We start from the raw sequence: 21,033 nt of genomic DNA, 5'->3' as shown, positions 1-21,033 counted from the left end.
ATTATTTGTTAATCAGCCATTGTAGAGGTAAATAATACTAATGTTTTGGTCTCATTTTCTGTGTCGACTGTCGACTTTCGAGAATCGAGTGTGAATTTTCTTACGGATATTAAGCTTAGTAGTTAGTACCTGGATAATTCAATTTTTAGATTTGGTTAGGTACCTTCCAGGTCAAAGCCTGGGTGGGGCAAGCGCCCCACCCTGCCCCACCGTGGCTACGCCCATGCCTAAGTGGTTAGAGTAGGGCAGAACAACGTTTGCCGGAGCACCTAAGAATATCATAGTAATGAAAACGATTGTTCTTGTGGGATGCCCGCATGTAAATATTTTTATTTATTCTAATGATTTCATTATGATTATGTTACCTATTAAAATGTTGTCATACAGCGTTGAATAAATCATAATATGATAGGCAAATAAATAGGTAAATTTTAGGATTTTTTATTACCTACCTACTTAATGAAATTTTCAACCAACTTTATAAAATTAGGAAGTTCTAAATTGGACTGTATTTTTTAGTTTTAAATGCTTAAAATACAATGTGTAAAGGAAATACCATTCAGAAAATCAAATTAATCAGGCACGTTTCTCTTATTTTTGAAATTTTCGAATATCTTGATTAAACAGTTTTTTTTACCAAAGTATCGTATACCCACTGGTTCCATATTATTATCAACTAGGTTTCCGCCCTCGGCTTCGCCCGCGCAGTCAAAGAAAAACCCGCATAGTTCCAGTTCCCGGGGGATTTCCGGGATTGCGTCATTTTTCTGGGATAAAAAGTAGCCTATGTCCTATCTCGGGTATCAAAATATCTCCATACCAAATTTCATGAAAATTGGTTCAGTAGTTTAGGCGTGATTGAGTAACAGCCAGACAGACAGACAAAGTTACTTTCGCATTTATAATATTAGTATGGATTTATTACTCAAACTCAAACATTTATTTATTCAATTAGACTTCTTCTAGAAGCACTTTTGAATCGTCATTACATATTAACATTTACCACCGATTCGGAAAGCAGTATCTATGGAGAAGAAAAAGAAACTCCATAGTTGCTCTTTTAAAATCATATCGGTATTACACCACACCCTATGTATTATCATCATCAGTAAGCATTTTCCTGCTGCAGGGATACAGCCCTACTATGAAGGCTTTGGCCATTATCCACCACGCTGGACCAGTAATCATCTGTGCTTACTGGGCCATCGTGGCCGAATATAGACGAAGTAAGTGGTATTATCACATGAGTCATTGGTAAGTGCTATTATAATTGCAACTGGATTTTATTGAAATTGACTTACAACTTGTAGTTCACTTTGTGATCTCGTGAGAGAAGGTTGTGTGGAACATTAAACATGGTAATAATTATAATTTATTAATAATCAGATTTCATATATTGTGGTGACCTTGACTTTTAATAGTGGCCTAAACATCATAAACTCGTTTTGAGTGAGAAAGAAACACGATGTGATGTGTTTTGAGTATTGTGTGCAATAACAAATAAATCTTATGCGTTAGATTTTATTTATTCATAAAGGTAAATTGTTTAGAATTATATTTTTATTTTTTATTTTTATTTCATTTGCAACACAAACACATACCTATAACAATAATATAGGTACAATGCTTATTTACCTTAAAACCTGACTAATTGTTATTGCAATAACATATTATTGTGTTGACTACTAGACTACAATAGACTAGGTATAATACAATAAAACTTTAAATTATTGTAGCAGTGTTTGTTACAAAGCTCCACTCATACAGATTGACAGATTTTTTATGTTATTTTTTTGCGTATATATGGTAAGTCTAAGAGGTCGACAAATGTTTGTAATTCAATTAATAATGTATATAAGCACGGATTATAATATTAATACTGATAATATGAATTAATTTCCTCAAGTTAACATAAATATGTTTCTTAATATTCTTATCTTTGCTATAATTGGAGTCAAGCATGGGTTCATATACCTAAATAAATCTATGTTTGTATTGTTATACAATACTAGCTGAGCCCCGCGGTTTCACCCGCGTGGCTCAGCTCCTGTTGGTCTTAGCGTGATGATATATAGCAGCCTTCCTCGATAAATGAACTTTCTAACACTGAAAGAATTTTTCAAATCGGACTAGTAGTTCCCGACTTCCCGAGATTAGCGCGTTCAAACAAACAAACAAACTCTTCAGCTTTATAATATTAGTATAGATTACGTAACTGTTGAACCCATTTTGATTATGTTTTGGTAACAACTCTATAATATTATTTACCTATGTGCTAAAGTTGTATTTTTAAAGCATATACCTAACTAGCCCGTTTTCTCACCTTAACCTGTATTGAATCGTGAAATATCTATGTTACAAGGAAAGGGTTTTAATTTAAATCATGACAATCAAAAAATTATTTGAAAATTAAATTATAGATGATTATTTCGCTACATCGGATTTTATGTATTACTCGCTGTGCCCAGCGGTTTAGGCTACCTTGATAAATGGGTTATCTAACACTGAAAGTATTTTTAAATTGGACCAGTAGTTCTTGAGATTAGCTCGATCAAACAAACAAACAAATTCTTCAGCTCTATAATATTATATAGAATAGGTATATAGATAATAAATTATCACACCTTTATAAACTTCACCAGTCACATGTATGTTTGTATGTAAGAATCTTCTAGAAAGATAGATTTACCAAGGACCGGTGACAATGCAGTAATTTGATTGAGCTTATCATAACCTTTTCCAAAGGTGGACCCCTAGCGCCACCTTATCATGATCCGCGGACCCCTAAAAAAACTTATTCTCAGTACATACATAGGTAAATCAATGTTATTTTTAAAATTCATTGAACACTTGCTGTGTTTATGTATGAAATGGCTTAGCCACCCATAACATGACAGATTATTCCATCTTAAAACGTATAAATTCAAAGTCCGGCCTTCTGAATAGTCTGGTCATTAAGGCTTTCGTAATTTTCTTGATTTGTCTGCGGACCCCAGGTTGGGAAACACTGTATTAAAGCTTAAAGCGTGTTTTTTTAACTGTACTTTTTATCTTTACAGAAGATGGGGCACTTCAATGTATTACTATGGCTGATGTTCGGATTTGGCATATTATCTTCGATAATGACTGCGAGTACAATAAGTTTAGACCCAAGTAGTAAGTCTTGTAGAATAATAACTTAATTGTTTAAGTGTTATAGCATATTGATGTAAGAGTTCTAACAGACGAACAGCAAGTTGCGAACGGCAGAGGCTACTTCAGCCGTCGCCACATGTCGACGGCAGTCGTTGGCACGTCGACGGCAGCAGTCAATATGTCGACGGCTGCCGTCGACACGCAAAAACGAATGCCTCTGCCGTTCGCAACTTGCCGTTCGTCTGTTAGAACGCTAAGTCATCTTTTATCGGACAAAAGTTTAATTTATTAACAATTGACCGCATAATTTGTACAAAAAGCATAAAAGAGCAAAAAAATATAAAAAAGTAATAAATTGTATATAATATGTATTTAATATTTATGTTGTTACAATTAAAACATTATTCTGATAAATATGAGCTACTGCTATGACATAGGTATTATTTCTAAACATAGGTTATTATAATATCAAATACTTAACAAACGAAAATGCAAAACTTTCATTTCAACGCACAACTAAAACTAGGTTTAGAAATTTGATATTAGCTCCTTATTATATACTAGCTTTCCGCCCACGGCTTCGCCCGCTTTTTCAAAGATAAACCCGCATAGTTCCCGTTCCCGTGGGATTTCCGGGATAAAACCTATCCTATGTTTTAATCCAAGTTACCTTCTATATGTGTGCTAAATTTCATTGTAATCGGTTCAGTAGTATTTGCGTGAACGAGTAACAAACACACACATACACATCCATCCTCATAAACTTTCGCATTTATAATATTAGTAGGAGTAGGATTTGTATAAAACGACCTGACCATAACGCAGATTTTTTTTATATCCATTTTTTTGACGTGACAACGTCTTATAATTCGATAAAGCCTACCCATAGGTTGCCTGGTAGAAATCGCTCAGTAGCGATAAGGCCGCCTTTTTGGCTTAACATTTTATTATTGTCTTTTTCTTTTAGTTATATTGTCTGTTTTATGGTGCTGAATAAAGTGTATTTATTTATTATTATTATTTATCTAAAGCCGGCTGCACGCACGAAAAAACATGACTCATGCGGCGTTACCTCGCTCTGACTCATCTGAGGCGTTCCATGTAAGGCTTGAAGTGCGAGTGAGAGCGCGGAACGAGCGACAAAGAAGCACAATCGGACGTTGTCACGTTCAACTATCGTCATTAAACCGACTTTACAGACAACCAATTTTTTTTTCTTTCTTTCAGAACCAGCTAGTAATGCGACGTGTACATTCAAAAACCAAACAGGACGATGTGTACATTACACACTCTGTGATAATAAACATAACTTCTTAGAAGGAGGCAATTTGATTGAAAACGATTTGAGGTAACTAATGTAATATGTAATAATTATTTAAACAATAAATGATTATGAGTTTAGTACTCAGAAAGTTTGAATTGTGAGTTAATTAGTTACTAGGTTTCCGCCCGCGCCTTCGCCCGCATAGTTCCCGTTCCCGTGGGATTTCCGGGATTGCGTTATTTTCCCGGGATAAAAAGTAGCCTATGTCCTTTCTCAGGTATCAAAATATCTCCATACCAAATTTCATGAAAATTTGTTCAGTAGGTAGTTTAGGCGTGATTGAGTAACAGACAGACAGACAGAATTACTTTCGCATTTATAATATTAGTATGGATTACTCACAACCATGCTCAAAAATTGTTTAAATTTTACCTATTTTTTTTAAACACAACTAATGAGCGATACAGTAGACTGAACATTACTGCATCGAAAGAAGATGATAAAATTAGGTACCTACACCTTTTTTTTTTATAGTGGGGAAATCTTCCATACACCTGCAGTTTATATACTTAGACAGGAGTGCAGAATTATTTTATAAATAATTAGAATTACAAATTGTCGATTAAAACTTCGCCAAAAATGTCAGAGTTTATTAAAATTATTTCGTGGCAATTAGGACCAAAGGTTGTAACGCGCAGGATCAAGCAGTTTTACCATCCTATCCTACTAATATTATAAATGCGAAAGTTTGTGAGGATGTGTGTGTGATTGTTACTCTTTCACATAAATACTACTGATCCGATTATAATGAAATTTAGCACACATATAGAGGGTAACTTGGATTAACACATAGGATAGGTTTTATCCCGGAAATCCCACGGGAACGGGAACTATACTGGTTTTTCTTTGAAAACGCGGACGAAGCCTCGAGCGGAAATTTAGTAGATTACTAAATGTAGGTAAGTAGTTATTACTTAAGTTTTTCTTTAGAGTTTAGACTATTACTTTTGAGCGTGATTGTGAGTCTTCGTATTTATCGTACATCAAGGGTTTGAGTTCTATCGTGCGTGATTATAACGAAGTTGAGATTTAATCTGAATCTGCAGTTGTTTTTGGGTAAAATGAGTTTGAGTTAATTATCGATAATCTTTCAGATCGAAGAGGCAATGTTTGCGAGATGAATGGTGTTGTATTCTTAATACTACAAATCCCGTGGAGGCGACTGAAAAACCTATACTGCCTAAGAATGTAGACAAAGGTAAATAGTTGTTGAAATTGATATTTTTGGTTCTAAGGCATTCAAATGCTTTATAAATATAAATTTATAAAGAATAGAAAAAAATCGATCACGAGGCGGGACTCGAACCCGCATCCTTTCGCGCCATTCCGGGGCGGATGCCTCACCAACTCAGCCACTCGTGACCCGCCAGAGCGATCGAATTTACTCTACTATTTATAAATTTATGTAAATAGTTGTGTTTAATTTAGTAAATAAACTGGTCTATTTAATTACAACAATTTATAGAATAATAATAAATTTTCAAACTGTTATAAAAACACGTTTGTTTTACATTATCGTTATAGTAAAAATTGATTTTTATCAATATTTTCGTTTAGTACCCGAAATATCAAATTGTAACTTTCAATAGCGTTATTTAATCGCAATTTAATTAGTATTTATTTATTAAAGTGATTTTCTTCCAATTTTTATAATACTATTTAAAACGCTACAGAATCACATGTTACAAATTCCATTATTTCACATTTGTTTCATCAATAACGTGTTATAAGAAACAAGTGATAACTGCGTTAAAAACAACCGACTTCAAACTTGCACTTGCAAAATTTACAAATACCTACAGTCAAAAATGCTCATAAAATAAAAACTACTGGGCCTATCCGAATAAAATTTTTATGGGACCAATTCGACACCATCCCGCATCGAACAAAAAAAGAATCACGTAAATCGGTTCAGAAACCTCGGAGTAATCGGTGTACATACATAAAAAAAAAAAAATATATACCGGCCGAATTGATAACCTCCTCCTTTTTTTTGAAGTCGGTTAATAACACGCGAGTCCTGGTTAAATATTAGTTTGAATGTAATAAGAATGTACTGCGATTCTACACAGCTATAATTGATGTAGGTAGTTGATATCAAATCGTAGAAAGTCAACGACTATTAGCAAAGTGAGGGTAGTTGGGTCGAACGTCGTATAAACAACGTCCGAGCCCCTAGTCACGATTCGTACGAATGCGCCACGAGACAAAGGAAAGCGGCTTTTTAGACCTAGCGCGCAAGAGCAACTTTTGTCTCCGCAACTATTTTGTCTCTCCCATCAACTCTATGGGCTAGTAAGCTAAACAAAAGTTGCTCTTGCGCGCTAGCTCTTATAGTATTCGACAGCGCATGTTCAGACATGACATAATGCAACTACATTGACAATAGTTTCTATTCATCTACAAAAATATTAAATCAAAAGTTACGTTTAACAGTGTATAAAAATTAATTTTGTGCAATTCCCGTAAAACATATTTAATTCTATTTCCAGAATGTCTAACGACAAATATGGATTCATGCCCATGGTGCGTCGGTCTGTATAAGTAAGTATATTATTATTTATTAATTATTATGTACTTAAAGTATTACATTATCTGTAGTTATACTATCTTTCCAAGCCCGGATTCACCCTCTTTGTTTAAGGAAATTCCAATGGGAATGAGATGTTTCGTCGCGCTAAAAAGCAGTCTATATCACTCACGTCTACCTACTTGCAGACACAAAAATTTTACGACGTTACGTGATCTTACGTTGTGACATGAAAAAAAACAAGCAAACAAAGACACTTTTGCATCTATAATAACAGTAAAACATAAAGAATAGACCTGATTTTCTTGACTAATAAAATTACTGACCGGTTGGCTTGGTTGGTAGTGGCCCTGCCTTCCAAGTCAGAGGTCGTGGGTTCGATTCCCACTTGGGGCAAATATTTGTGTGATGAACATGGATGTTTGCTCTGTGGCTGGGTGTTAATTATCTATATAAGTATTTATTTGAAATTATATAAATGTATGTTATCAGCCATCTGGTTTCCCACAAGCGAGAGCTTAGTATGGGAAAAATTGTCATTGTCACAATGTAGAGCAACAGTTGAAAATATGTTAATTATCCGGTAATTAGGTTTATCAATAACTAGCTTCTTCAGAGGGGGTTCGCCCGTTTTCTAGATAACTTTACATATTATAATTTATTATATGAAAACCTTTCTCAAGAAACACTCTTTAATAAAAAATCCGAAGTGACAGCGACTTTGTTTTATACTACCTATGTAGTGCTCAACAATTTTACAAAGATACGGACAATAAATAAGTATCTATATATAAAACTGTACCTATATCTTTATACATTTTGTATATTGACAAGCAGAAATTAATAGTCAGGTAGCATTGTGCACGTTCCATTCAATGAATTTATTTATTACTAGCTGTCCCGGCAAACGTTGTTCTGCCTTACTCTTCATCATTTAGGGGTATGAAAAATAGATGTTAGCCAATAGCCGATTCTCAGACCTACCCAATATGATTACCAAATTTCAGAGGAATCGGTCAAGCCGTTTCGGAGGAGTATGCAGACTAACACTGTCACACGAGAATTTTATATATAAGAAGATTTAGTCGGTTTTTGAACTCTATGTCATCGTAACTTGACCTTTATTTATATAAGGTAGCTTTCCGCCCGTGGCTTAGCTTACTTTGTAGAAAACTTAACAAATTATATACCTACCATCCACAAAAACCAGGATATTTATTAAAAAAACCTTATTAAAATATTAATAATTCATTCGGTATTTGAACTCTAACTTAATGGACTTTATTAATAATTCATTTTACTCCTTTACCGTTTATCGAACCCAGACATATCTGTCATAACCCTGACGCACTAACTTATGTGATTATTAATTATTTTATTGGAGGAAACTGTTTTATAATTAATAAGTACAATTATTGTTATCAATATTGATAATACCGTGATTGAGTATTAATATATTCAAGTATTTAATAAAAATAGGTGTGGAGGGTGGAAATAATACTAATCTATACTATAATATAATTATAATAATATTATATAGCTGAAGAGTTTGTTTGTTTGAACGCGCTAATCTCAGGAATCAGGATCTACTGGTCCGATTTGAAAAATTATTTCGGTGTTAGATAGCCCATTTTTTATCGAGAAAGGTTATAGGCTATATATAAGACCAACATAAGCGGAGACACGTGGGTGAAACCGCGAAACTCCTCTGCTGATGGTATTAATATTATGTATTTGAAAAGCAGAACCAAGGGCGTAAAGCCCGGGAACTCCGGTCTGTTCTGCGGCGGGATTCTCGTCGGGCCCAATGCAGTTCTGACCACAGCCACATGTATGAAAGCTGCCAAGAATCACCAGATTATCCACGCCAAGGTACCAGGCTCCCAGGACCCGGAGAAGATGTATCTAGTCCGGTCGAGGGCTGAACATGAGCAATACAACACAGGTAATAAAAACATACCTTACTGTTTCATGGTCATACAAAAAGCAGGCAACGTATTTAAAAATGTTCAAGCATGATGGTGATCGCTTATCATCAGATGAACCATCGGCTCATTTGCTTATTCTAACATTACAAAACAAGGGTTTTTTTTGTATTTTTATAATTTAACATCAATTTTCCAATTAGAGATGAAGCCAAAAAATTAAATATGATTATAATTGGTCAAGTTGTTCTAGTTATACATAGTGTTAGTTACCTGGACATTTTTTTTTAAATCCATTAATGTATTTGTACTGATACACATTACTTAAACTACGCGGTACAAAATCAAATCAAATCAAATCATTTATTTGCAATCAAACATGGTTACAAGACAACAGACAACTTACATAATATAATATCTAACTATAATATTATGTGGTACATGAAAGAAATAAATAAAGCACAGCCTAATAAGCATAGTATTATAGACAATTAATAAATTATGTGATTACAGGTAGTCATGAGTATGACGTAGCAGTATTCATGTTGGAGACGGACGTGGTATGGAACAACGGTCGAAAGAACAACGGCGCATGTCTCAACATCAAGTGGCCGTTAGACGATGCCTGCTATGCTTTTGGATTCAATTATAACGATGAAATTGAGTCTGTACGTACTATATATTCTATTTATTAGACAGATAAAAGATATGGCAGCACTGAAGGTAAAGAATAATATAATTAAAAAGTAACTTCACAAACAATATAATTAACAAGTTTTTGGCTTGTGCTTTTTTCCTGACTGGCTTTTACGTTTAAAGGAATTCTATATTACGTGATCACGTCTCATAATTCTGTTGACTAAGAAATCGATTCTCAAAGGAGAGGGGATATAAAAACATGTCCACCTGGCTCGATACACAAAGCACATAACCTACTTGTCCGTAAATAAAATCTACCAATTATTAAACAAAAAATATGATCTGTTCCAATTATAGCTCTGCTTTAATAGATTGTTTATATAAACGATAGTATTATATTATCTTAGAACTGGACAAAATTTATATGGTAGGTACCAACCGGAAGACACTATCTTTCTTATTAAAAGAATCATCAAAATCGTAACACACCCAAAAATTCAATTGAGAACCTCCTCTTTTTTGAAGGTTGAAAATTTAGACTTAAAACACTTGATCTAATTCCAGACTATACTGCAAACTAAAAAAGGGAGCTGTACCAAAGGTGGCCAAGGTGCAGATGCGGCGTGCGGCTCTTTACTATTTGAAGATGACGATTGCCTCGTCTCTCCAGGCTTGCCTGTTATATGCATGACGGATGTAAGTAGAATTTATTATTTATATGTTCAGACTAACTGCCTGTTTCCCAGTTTATTCCTTTATTCACTTTATCAATCCTTTCCTTATCACTTCAAAGCAGGCAACGCATTTGCAGAGTCCCTGCCTCAGAAAATGTTCATGGTTCATCGCCTATGGTGAACCATCAACATAATATAGGAAATATTGAAATTTATTCGCAAATTATTTAATATTATTTTCACATTAAATTTGTTTAGAAAGTTCATAAGTTATCGGTCATCAAGTGCGTTATTTCATGCAATTCTAATAATCTATCGATTTCTGTTAATTTTATTGATTTACAGTTAAACTCATCAAATTTAAATACAGACAAAATATATAAAAAATATTGACCTATAAAAGGTAGATTTCAATATGTAGATAACTTTAATCACTACATAGTATAAAACAAAGTCGGTTTCTCTGTCCCTATGTCCCTCTGTATGCTTAAATCTTTAAAACTATGCAACGGATTTTTATGCGTTTTTTTTAATAGATAGGATTATTCTCGAGGAAGGTTTTAGTATTTAATTTATTAAGTTTTAGACAAAGCGGGCGAAGCTGCGGGCGGAAAGCTAGTAATTCTAATCTAATAATTCTAATTTTAATCTGTTTGTATTTCCAGAGCAATGATTTTATCGTGACGGGATTGGTGAGAAGCCCCTGCAGGAATTCAAAAGCGCAACTTGGATCCATCCATCCGGCCTCGGATTGGCTCATCAAGGAACTATCAAAGAACGGAGTAAATGTTTCTCAGTATACAACATAAATTATCATTCAATCATCACATGGACGTACTTAAATTATTTTTTTTTTAATAAAAATTAACATAAATACTAATTTATTGTAGAAATATCGTAAGAAACGATTCGTTTAGAGTTATGCGGTTATAACTAGTCGCAAAATATTATGTTTGAGATATCTTTGGATTTTTTTTGTTGGACCGTATTACGCATGTGGTATGACGTCACTTTGCTCATACAAACGATTTTGAGATACACATTTTCCTTTTTATTTCCACTTTTTTCCAATACTCAATTCAAAAGAAATACTCAATAGTGAACACTAGGTTAGAATATCATAAATAAAATAAACTAGGATATATCTTAAATAAATTGTGTATTGGTAAATTAAAAAAGTATTAAGTAGTTGTTAGTTTTTATTAATTTAATAATCGATTTTTGTTTTTAATTTTCAACTTTCTTTAATTGTATTTATTGATATATTTTTAACCATTAGTATAATTTATTTAAGTAATTTAGTTTTTAATAAAGTACCTTTAATGTATAATAAAAAATACCAAATAAATGGATATTACTCATTTTTGTATTTTATTACTTACGCCTTACCACTACATACGAATCATAAGATTACTTTATAAGCATTTCAATTTCAAGGGATTTATTATCATTATTACGTCATACCACTAAAACCAGGCATTGCACTAAAAACATTTTCATAAAATTTATTTCCTGGATACTGAGGTTTCTTCAGGTCCTAGATCCCAGGGCCGTGACACAACTTATTTATTTATTTATTTATTAGGTTTACCAGCAGTAATTGTTACACAACATAAACAAGTATATATAAAATTAATCTTAAAACTAAGTGTACAATTTAAGGTAGGTAAACACCACATAGTTCAGGATACATCGCCCATTTTTGCAAGTGACTACTATCAAGCTGATTTTCCGTTTGTAGCTTTATTTTGACGAGACACTGAATAATTTCGTGTACGAAACTCTCGATTGTGGTAGCTAACAGAGATAACAAGGATAAAATTTTTTGATTTGATGGTTCTCAAATATTTATTAAGCAATTTGTAGGACAATATGTCTGTTGAATTATATAAACATTAACTAAGTGAAAACAAAAAAATCAGCTTGTTAGTAATCATTTATGATGACCTCGTTATCGATACACTTTGGAAAGGGGGACTCTTTGAACAAACCATAGATTTTGTAGGACAAATATTTTTTCGAATAATTTAGGTAATTATCTTGAGATTGAAGAAAAAAAAATCATTCAGTTAGTAATAAATATTTGAGAACCATCAAATCAAAATTTTTTATCCTTGTTATCTCTGTTAGCTACCACAATCGAGACTTTCGTACACGAAATTATTGGGCGTCTCATCAAAATAAAGCTACAAACGGAAAATTAGCTTGATAGTAGTCACTTGCAAAAATGGGCGATGTATCCTGAACTAACATGCATACATTTAAATTTTAAAAAGAATTATTACTATACTTATTTTCTAAGGCGTATAAGTTTCGGTTGACAGTAGTCTCTAGTGTAGTTTTTAATATCTGAATGTTAGTGAAGCTCTACCGGTGCCACCTGCGCCACCTGAGCCAAAACTAAAAAAAGCTCTAATAAATGAACTTTATTTATTTTTGTCTGATTTTTTTTATATGTTATTAAGATAACTAGGTATTGCAATCTTATATTTAATCAGTCAGGCAAATTGCAATGACCAAATATCCCCTAAACACAAAAATTACTCAACCATTACTATGAACGCGAGAGCTTAATTAAAAAAGAGAGTTTAATTATTTCTCCTATTTCAACGGTTATAAGATCAGAATGAGTCTAACTAGTCGAATGTTATTGTGTTAACAACAAAATGTGTACCAAAGATTATGTGCATTATATGTTATGTGCATTTAAATAAAAGAGTTTTTCAGAACTAAAATTCGTTTTATTTCTATAAATAGTAGTTATTTACAATTATTGCTACAATACTTAATAATATCATGTTTTCATTTATTCCAAGATTCTTCGTTCTTTTTCAATCAAACTGAATACATAATATAAAATAAGATCCTCTCTTTTCATTCATATACACAATTACATTAAGTATTTTGAGTTATCAAATTGTAACTCAATGAGGTCAAATTTAATTTACACAAGCCAAGGCATTTCTTTCACCTGCTCATCAATTCATTCAACGATAAACCATAATCAATACAAAGGAGGAGATACAAGATAAACTTTCTTCTATCCGATTCCGATCATCTTTCCACAATCATCTTAAGCCCCATCCACACGCTTGACAAACATTGGCAAACAGCCAACAACAAACAGCAAACACGGACATGTGGATGGGTGTTTGTCATTGTTTGCCTGTTTGTGTTTGTGTTGGGCAGTGTTCGGCATCGGTGTCGATTTTCTTGCCAGATCAAAGGATGCATGTTTGCAGATTCGGAATGTCATGAACGTTTGCCAAGCATGTGGATGGCTGTTTGTGTTGGGTGATTGTGGTTGAAGTTTGGGACTTCGTTTGCTCTTTGCGGTGTTTGTGACAAACAGCCAGCGTGTGGATGTAGCATTAAATCTGTCCGAATCACAGAGCCACGTCATTGTATCGTCTCTTCAAGGTTCTGCCGCAACATATTTCTCTGCGACAACTATTCTATCCTTCTTCTTGATCAAATCTCCATAAATATCTTCGAGCGTTCTTCCCCTGGTCTCTGGGATGACGAAGATGACGTAAGCACCAATAAAGAAGCAGACAACAGCAAAGAAGTAGAACGCTACGTAGATACCGATTTGTGTGGCGAGCGGCTTGAAGAATAGAAGCTGTATGAAGTCGGAGAATGATGCTATGGACATGGCTATGGCCATGACTGTTCCTCGGTACTGTAAAGATAGTTGATGGGTTATTAAACTGTTTGAACATTTAGATCCTTAAAGTATTTTAAATTTAGTTTTGTATACGTATTAAACGAATTAACATATATTGTATTATCTCTCATCATTTTTTTCATTTCAATTAAGGTGAACATATTATCACCATTTATTATTAGACAATATAATACCTAATGTAATTTATATTATGATAAGGAATTGAAAAGATTTATAAATATTTTTGCTAAATACTAATCATATTCTTACCTTGAACGAGAATATTTCACCAGCTACCACCATGGCAACAGGCTGCAGTCCAGCTGAATCACAGAAGATGCACATACAAAGTGTCAGCAAAGGAACCCAGGACGTCGCGTACACACCCAGTTCCTTCAACAGGAACCATGTTGCCAACGAACCCATACTTATTCCAGAGAGCAGGGATGTGAAGAACATGAGGGACTGAAACAAAATAAAAAATATAAGACAAACTTTTCAGAGATAAATTTTATCAATGGAAAACATTTATGGTGAAATAAGATTGGAAATACCTTATTCATCATAGATATACATATTATGTCAGTTTGTTTTAGGTAAATATCTCTTATTTCAGATGCTACAAAATGTTTGAAAAAATATTTAAATACAACATATTATGAAAATTTATATTAAATCGTCGGTTGTCCCAAACTCTATATAATATAATCTAATATCTCCCAAACGTTCTTATCGTTAATAAAAATCGAGACGGGATCCGAACCCGCGTCTTCGGTTTAGTAACAATATGATGTTTTCTGTTCTTTAAAAAAATATATTATGTTGTAAAACTAAAATATCAAATTCAAGAAGCATAGTTTCTTACCTTTCTTCCAGTTTTTTCCACAACACTACTCGCCACTACAGACCCCAAAACTTGCACAGCACCCAACAGAATCGCTTGCTGATTTGGTGACAGGATTAACCCTGAACCTTCGGACGATACTGTGAAGATTTCTCCAGCGAAGTTCAGAACTGGAACAGCTCCGCACGCCTCTCTTGCTAATACGGCTATCAAAGCTATGCAAAATGCTCTGAAGAGGATTTTGTTGTTGTCTAAAAAATAAAATTACTAATTAATAAGAAATGCTATAACATGTAATGATAAGAAAAGGTATAAGAACCTAATAACCTATCATAGTATTTAACGACTCTTTCTTCTTTTTTAATATAATATTATGGAGATCCATTTATGTGCTTATGTAAGAAACTTAAAGAAGAGTTAGAAGTGACAATAAAAAATGAGCGTGTGTGTCGAGTACAAGTATCAAAAGTGAAACTTCTTTGGAAAGATTCAAAGATACCAAAATCGTCGCCTTACTCCATGACGTGACGATATGACCATGATGCGACCTTGAAATTTTACTCTCAACGCACTGAAAGAAGTTTCACTTCAAAAGTTACTATAAGTTAAAGAACTGTAAGTTAACCACGAGAGAACCTTGGGCACAATACTTGTTACAATATAATGCTTCGACTACTATTCGACCATGAACATGAAATACCTGAACTTGATATAACATTCACTAATCACAAATTCAATGTTTGAAAAAGAAATAAATTTATTTACATTAAGATTTTTAGGAAAGCCACGGATTGTTTACAATTATTTTATTACAGCCATACAATGTACAAAAGATAATGTGCTATTAATATTAAATTGTGTTTGTTTAAACGGAAAATATAAAATTTGTTTGACACAGTTGATCTTTAAGGAAAAAGAACCACATAGAACGCTGTAAAATTGTTATCAAGGAATGTGATTATTTGCGTGTATGTTATTAAATTTATTTGTTACTAGCGGCCCGCCCCGGCTTCGCCCGTGGTACATTTTTACGTTTTCTCTCCATAAGAACCATCCTCGTACTTCAAAAAATGTAAATTTAAAAAAAGAATTAACGAAATCGGTTCAGTTGTTCTCGAGTTATGCGCTTACCAACACATTTTGCGATTCATTTTTATATTATATAGATTGGAAACTTCGAGATTTAATTACATTCTAAAGTTCCTCTTATTATTATTGATTTATGCTTCTAAATTGCATGCATCATTAGCACCGAAGAAAATTTCTATGTCATTAATTGTGTTTATAATATTTTATCCTTCTGATACAACATTTTATTTATTGTATACAACTCTCTATTTTGTGTGATATTCAGCTGTATACATCATTGTTCTTTATATTCCAAATCAGATGTAGCTTTTTAACAAATACTTTTTGGTAATTTACTTTCTTTGGGAGATTCTCTTCATCTGATAATTTTAGCTAAACTATATCTATTACAAAAACTATAGGATACTTACATATACTTTTAAGCAGGAATTTATTAGCTTCAGCATCATTTTCTTGCTCATTTCTCATACGTTCCAACTCTTTAATTACGTCTACGTCATTTTCAGATTTACAACGCAGCCATGCCAATGCTTTTACTGCTTGCTAAACAATAATGTATTTTATTTTAATCACATCTAGTATCAATTTCATAAATCCTACATCATGACACTTTTAGATGTTAACAAGTAACGTTATTTGCTTTTTAAATTATCTTTATTAGCATACTTAATTGTTATTAATTAAATGATAATGGTAACTATTCAGTTTATTATTCTACCTTTAATTTTAATTATTCCAATCCTTACACTTATTACTTAATAATTATAATAAGTACTCACCTCGTCTTTCCCCCTCTTCATAAGGTACGACGGTGTTTCTGGCATAGTCGTAAATATCAACATATGAATAAACGGTATTGACAGACAAATCCAGAGAATTGTGTTGTAGTTGAGCATGTCTCCAATCACGTAGAGAAATAAATTGCCCACGGTATGGAACACTCCAATCTAAAACAATAATAACGTTACAAAGTCGTTTAGTTTCTTATATCGTTTGAACATTTATAATTATTATTATAGTTTTCTATGATTCAAAAATTTAACTGTTGTCTAACTACCCCTTAAAATAGAGTACTTCTGAAAATCAGCACTGCGTCTGCTTTGAAAATGCCGCATATATTGAAAGGTCTCCATTTTTGTACCATGCATTTTAGATACAGTTTAAATTTAAGTATTTTTAATTGTTTTCTTATTCAACAGTGTAACTGTTTTCTTATTCAATAACGGTAGACGAATATTTTTGAAGTGAAACTTCTTTATCGGGGTTGGAAAAAAATTTAGTGTAACATTTTTTCGTTACGCGTGACATTTTTCCGTTACGCGCCATCTTATTCTTATCCCTACCACGCGTGATTCGACGTAATTATACTTTCTCCAGCGGAGTAGGGATAGCATATCATTTTAACAAGATATAAAATAAGGTCATAAAGAAGTTTCACTTCTTACGTGTGTACACGCACACAATTTTTTTTCTTTCCTTCTTTCTTTAGCAAATAATATAATCTTTTCATTCTACCAGCGGCTAGCCTCGCATGATCAAAGAACATTCCCATAGAAATGAGATATTTCACCACAGTAAAAAGCCAACTATTTCACTGTCTAGCCTCTTAACTATGTTACTCTACAAAAATCATACCATAAAATCGTCTCTAAAAGTAAAGAAAAAGAAAAAAATACGGGTTGCACTCCGGGAGTGCTGGCAGAAGTGAAAACGTGCGTAGTAGAGAGGGGATAGCTGTCTACTCTCCATCCGTCCGCTTTTTCGATCAGGTCACGTGTCCTGACGCGAGTTTAAGATTTTATACCCATTACAGAAAAAGTGCTCTACGCCGCTAAAGAAGTTATCACTTCAACAGACTTTCTCAATTCAAATGTTGGCTTTTTGATATAGATAAAAATAACACTCACCAAGCAACCCAAACTGCCTCTAATAGAGTCATCGCTGATCTCTTTAATGTATATGGGGCAGACTACATACACACCAGACATGGTCACACCGACCAAGGCTCTTGCGGTTATAAGAGCCCATGTTTCTACAGAGCACAGGAGTAGCGTCCAGGAAGCCTAAGAAATGAGTCTAATATTATTATATTTAAAAGATACATAAAGATGGAACGTTGAACAGAGAGATACAGGAAGAAACGTTGTGAGAGTTGAGCTGGATGTTTTACCCGCATTCCTATTCCTATTTCTATATATTCCTATTGTTCATAGCGTGTTGATATATTATAACCTATAGCCTTCCTCAATAAATGGGCTATCTAACGCAGAAAATTTTTTTCAAAACTGACCAGTAGTTCCTGAGATTAGCGCATTCAAACAAACAAACTCTTCAGCTTTATAATATTAGTATAGATTATGTTACAGTTACATTACTTTTCATAAAAAAAAACGTATTACAGAAATTTCCTATTCCGGATTACGAATTTTACCAGGATTTAGAAAATTGAATTGAGAAATGGAAAATTTATTACTAAGGCTACAATAATAATGGGGACCAAAATTGAAATAAATATAAAACAAGTCCTTGTAAAATGCCTCGGTAAGGCATCGGTTGAGTGCAGATTTCTTTTCTGGATAAGTGTTTAGTTCTAAGATGAGTTTGGCGTGTTAACAACTTTTCTCTTAATGCCCTCACAGGCAATTCTTTTATATGTAATCTCTATACGTGAGAACCTTTAATTGGCTTTTTGTATTTATCCGAACTGCTACATATATCTTTTTTGTATAAGCTGTTGGTGCTCCAAGTAAATAAATAAATAAATAGCTAAAATTAAACGTTAATTTCCAAGATTAATTAGCAATACTTACAAGAGCAGATAGAGAAATGATAAACAGTGTATTCTTCCGTCCTATATTATCTGCTATTATAGCTAGTATCCAGGAACCGGGCAGACATACTAAATAGGCAATTGATGCCATCCATGAGAGCTAAAAAGTGATATAAAACATGTTTATAAAAGTGATTGGAGTAGTTAATGAGATAGTAAGTTTGAATAATGTGGTTTGTAATTAAACATAGTAGAGACGAAAAATATAGGAAATCTTTATTGATGCTCTTAAAGATTTAAAAGCTGAAATGCACAGTATTTCAGAAAATTTGTTTCAAGAGCTTTAACGTATTTCATTTTGTACATATTATTATGTATAATTTATTTGTATCTCTTTAGGAATTTATTAGAAATTATATTTCATCTGATAAAAAAAATATTCGTTATTTGAAACAGAATCATAACCTCAATATCAGTCAAAGGAACAGCCCTTGGTGATTCCTCAGATTGCAAGAGAAGAGACATTGGTGACATCCACCCAATGGACGCTCCATAAGAAAACACCGGTATATTTACTGAAAATAGAAAACAGATTGTATAATAAGCAGTGGTGGCTCAGTGTTTGGTATGATTTTAGTCAAGAAAGGACGTAGAATTGAAATTGATTTGTTAAGTCTTTAATTTATTCACACCATCAAACATTTTATTTATTCGAGTTGCTTGGAAGAAATTGCTCACGAGCGATAAAGCCGCTCTTTGTACATCTCTATCTATAGTAGATTGATAATGAGTACGTCTGATGATGATGATGATGATGATCATGATGATGATGTATTTGTTCCTAATGAAAATTTAACAGCATGTTTATAATATGCCATTGCATAGTAATATTGCAAAATGAAGCATCGCAATCAATTCTTAGAATTATAATATTTGTGAATTAGAATAAATATTAGAAAGAGCGCTATAAATTAATTTTATATTGAAAAAATTCGATATTAGTTGAGTTATTTTTAATTTGTTGGTATGTTAATGTTATATTCCGTGGTCTTGCTTTGCCGCTATTTAGCCTTCTTGGATCTCTAAAATAAAATAATCCTCTATGCTTGGCTTTTACATACTATATCAAGACTATATCGCATGGAAATGACATGTTCTACCCACACATAGTTAATATACAGGGTTACTTGAAAAACACCAGCAGCCTCGTAGGACAAGATAGCTAACATCATAAGTAACAACATTTGTTCTACGACTTTTGGCATAACGCAATAAATTATTTTTAAATGATTTTTTAAACTTTTATTGTACTCTCCTAACATATTTTGTAAGTCTATGTTCTATTCATTATCGGATGGTCGACGCGACACCCCCTTCCCCCTCTCGTTCGCTTCTTGTTTACGTAATTTTTGGGAGGCGTAGAGTTTATAATATTCAAACGAAAAATTAAATGAATATTTATTTTTGTATGAAAATAAAATCTAACAAATTTTCAAAAGTCGTAGAACAAATGTTGTTGCTTATGATGTTAGCTATCTTGTCCTGCGAGGTTGCCGGTGTTTTACAAGTAACCCTGTATAGGTGATGAAAGTTATATCATGATAAAATTATTTTAAAAATACGCGCGGAAAATATCCGAAGTGCGGACACGGCCTAACAGTATGAGCATAATATGACAAGTTTAAAATCAAAGCAATATAAAATTGACAGACAAATCGCAAAACAAACATACCTACAAAAAGTACAGAAGAAGGCTACTTTAGGCTTTAATTGAAAAAAAGCAACTCGTTTTTATTATTTATTAGAATCATTTTATTTGTAGAATCACATCCTTGCCAAATGAAGTATCTATTCTTATAATATAAGCGCATAACTTGAGAACGGCTGAACCGATTTCGTTAATTCTTTTTTTATTATATTCCTTGAAGTACGAGGATAGTTCTTATGTAGAGAAAACGTAACTATGTACCACGGGCGAAGCCGGGGCGGACTGCTAGTTTTACATAAAAAACAGCTCAACATAATTAATAGGCTATTTGACAAGGTTTTGAAAACTGTCTCAAATTATTAAGATACGTTTATAGAACACACAAAACACATGTTTCTTAATTTTTTGTAGTTATTCATTGAGAAAATGGAAAATAAAAACATGATATTCAAATATGCCGCCAAAACACAATTTTGAAGAATATGGCGGCTCGCGACCATGGTGACGTCACAGCGGCGTAAACATCAACTTGCTCCTAGTACTTATTGTTCGTATTTGTTTTAATTAGGTATAGTATAATTAAGTTAATCTGTTTAAAAACCAGAAAATGAGTTCTTATTGGTGTGTAGTTCCTGGATGCAGAAATACAACTATTAAAACCCCTGACAAACTAGGTAGGTATTTAGGTATATGTGCTCCAAAAGATATAAAAATGCGTAGAAAGTGGT

The 21,033-nt window shown here is 33.1% G+C and overlaps 2 protein-coding genes across 4 annotated transcripts; one reads left to right on the top strand and one right to left on the bottom strand.

Annotated features, from left to right (window-relative positions):
• Positions 1–1,280: 1,280 nt before the first annotated feature.
• LOC123701873 (glucanase inhibitor protein 1-like) lies at positions 1,281–11,367 on the top strand. 3 transcript variants are annotated; one of them, XM_045649459.1, is made up of 9 exons: positions 1,281–1,358; positions 3,060–3,156; positions 4,363–4,483; positions 5,554–5,657; positions 6,952–7,003; positions 8,735–8,934; positions 9,428–9,582; positions 10,118–10,249; positions 10,893–11,367. In XM_045649459.1, exons 1-9 carry the CDS (start codon positions 1,356–1,358, stop codon positions 11,034–11,036), a joined length of 1,008 nt encoding a protein of 335 aa, XP_045505415.1. In that variant the 5' UTR covers positions 1,281–1,355; the 3' UTR covers positions 11,037–11,367. The 3 variants fall into 3 exon arrangements, with proteins under 3 accessions (XP_045505415.1, XP_045505414.1, XP_045505416.1); XM_045649458.1 differs by having other exon boundaries at positions 8,732–8,934; XM_045649460.1 differs by lacking the exon at positions 1,281–1,358 and adding an exon at positions 1,450–1,537 and having other exon boundaries at positions 8,732–8,934.
• Positions 11,368–13,642: 2,275 nt separating this feature from the next.
• LOC123701949 (facilitated trehalose transporter Tret1-like) lies at positions 13,643–19,419 on the bottom strand. Its single transcript, XM_045649584.1, has 9 exons — positions 19,392–19,419; positions 19,063–19,211; positions 18,638–18,757; positions 17,735–17,890; positions 16,607–16,774; positions 16,238–16,370; positions 14,760–14,989; positions 14,165–14,359; positions 13,643–13,909 (listed from the first exon to the last, which is right to left on the bottom strand). Exons 1-9 carry the CDS (start codon positions 19,417–19,419, stop codon positions 13,643–13,645), a joined length of 1,446 nt encoding a protein of 481 aa, XP_045505540.1.
• Positions 19,420–21,033: the final 1,614 nt, after the last annotated feature.

The sequence above is a fragment of the Colias croceus genome, chromosome 22 (assembly GCF_905220415.1).
Source record: "Colias croceus chromosome 22, ilColCroc2.1".
NCBI lineage: Eukaryota > Metazoa > Arthropoda > Insecta > Lepidoptera > Pieridae > Colias > Colias croceus.
Note: the sequence above shows the minus strand (reverse complement) of the source record. Positions and strands in the feature narration are given on the sequence as shown.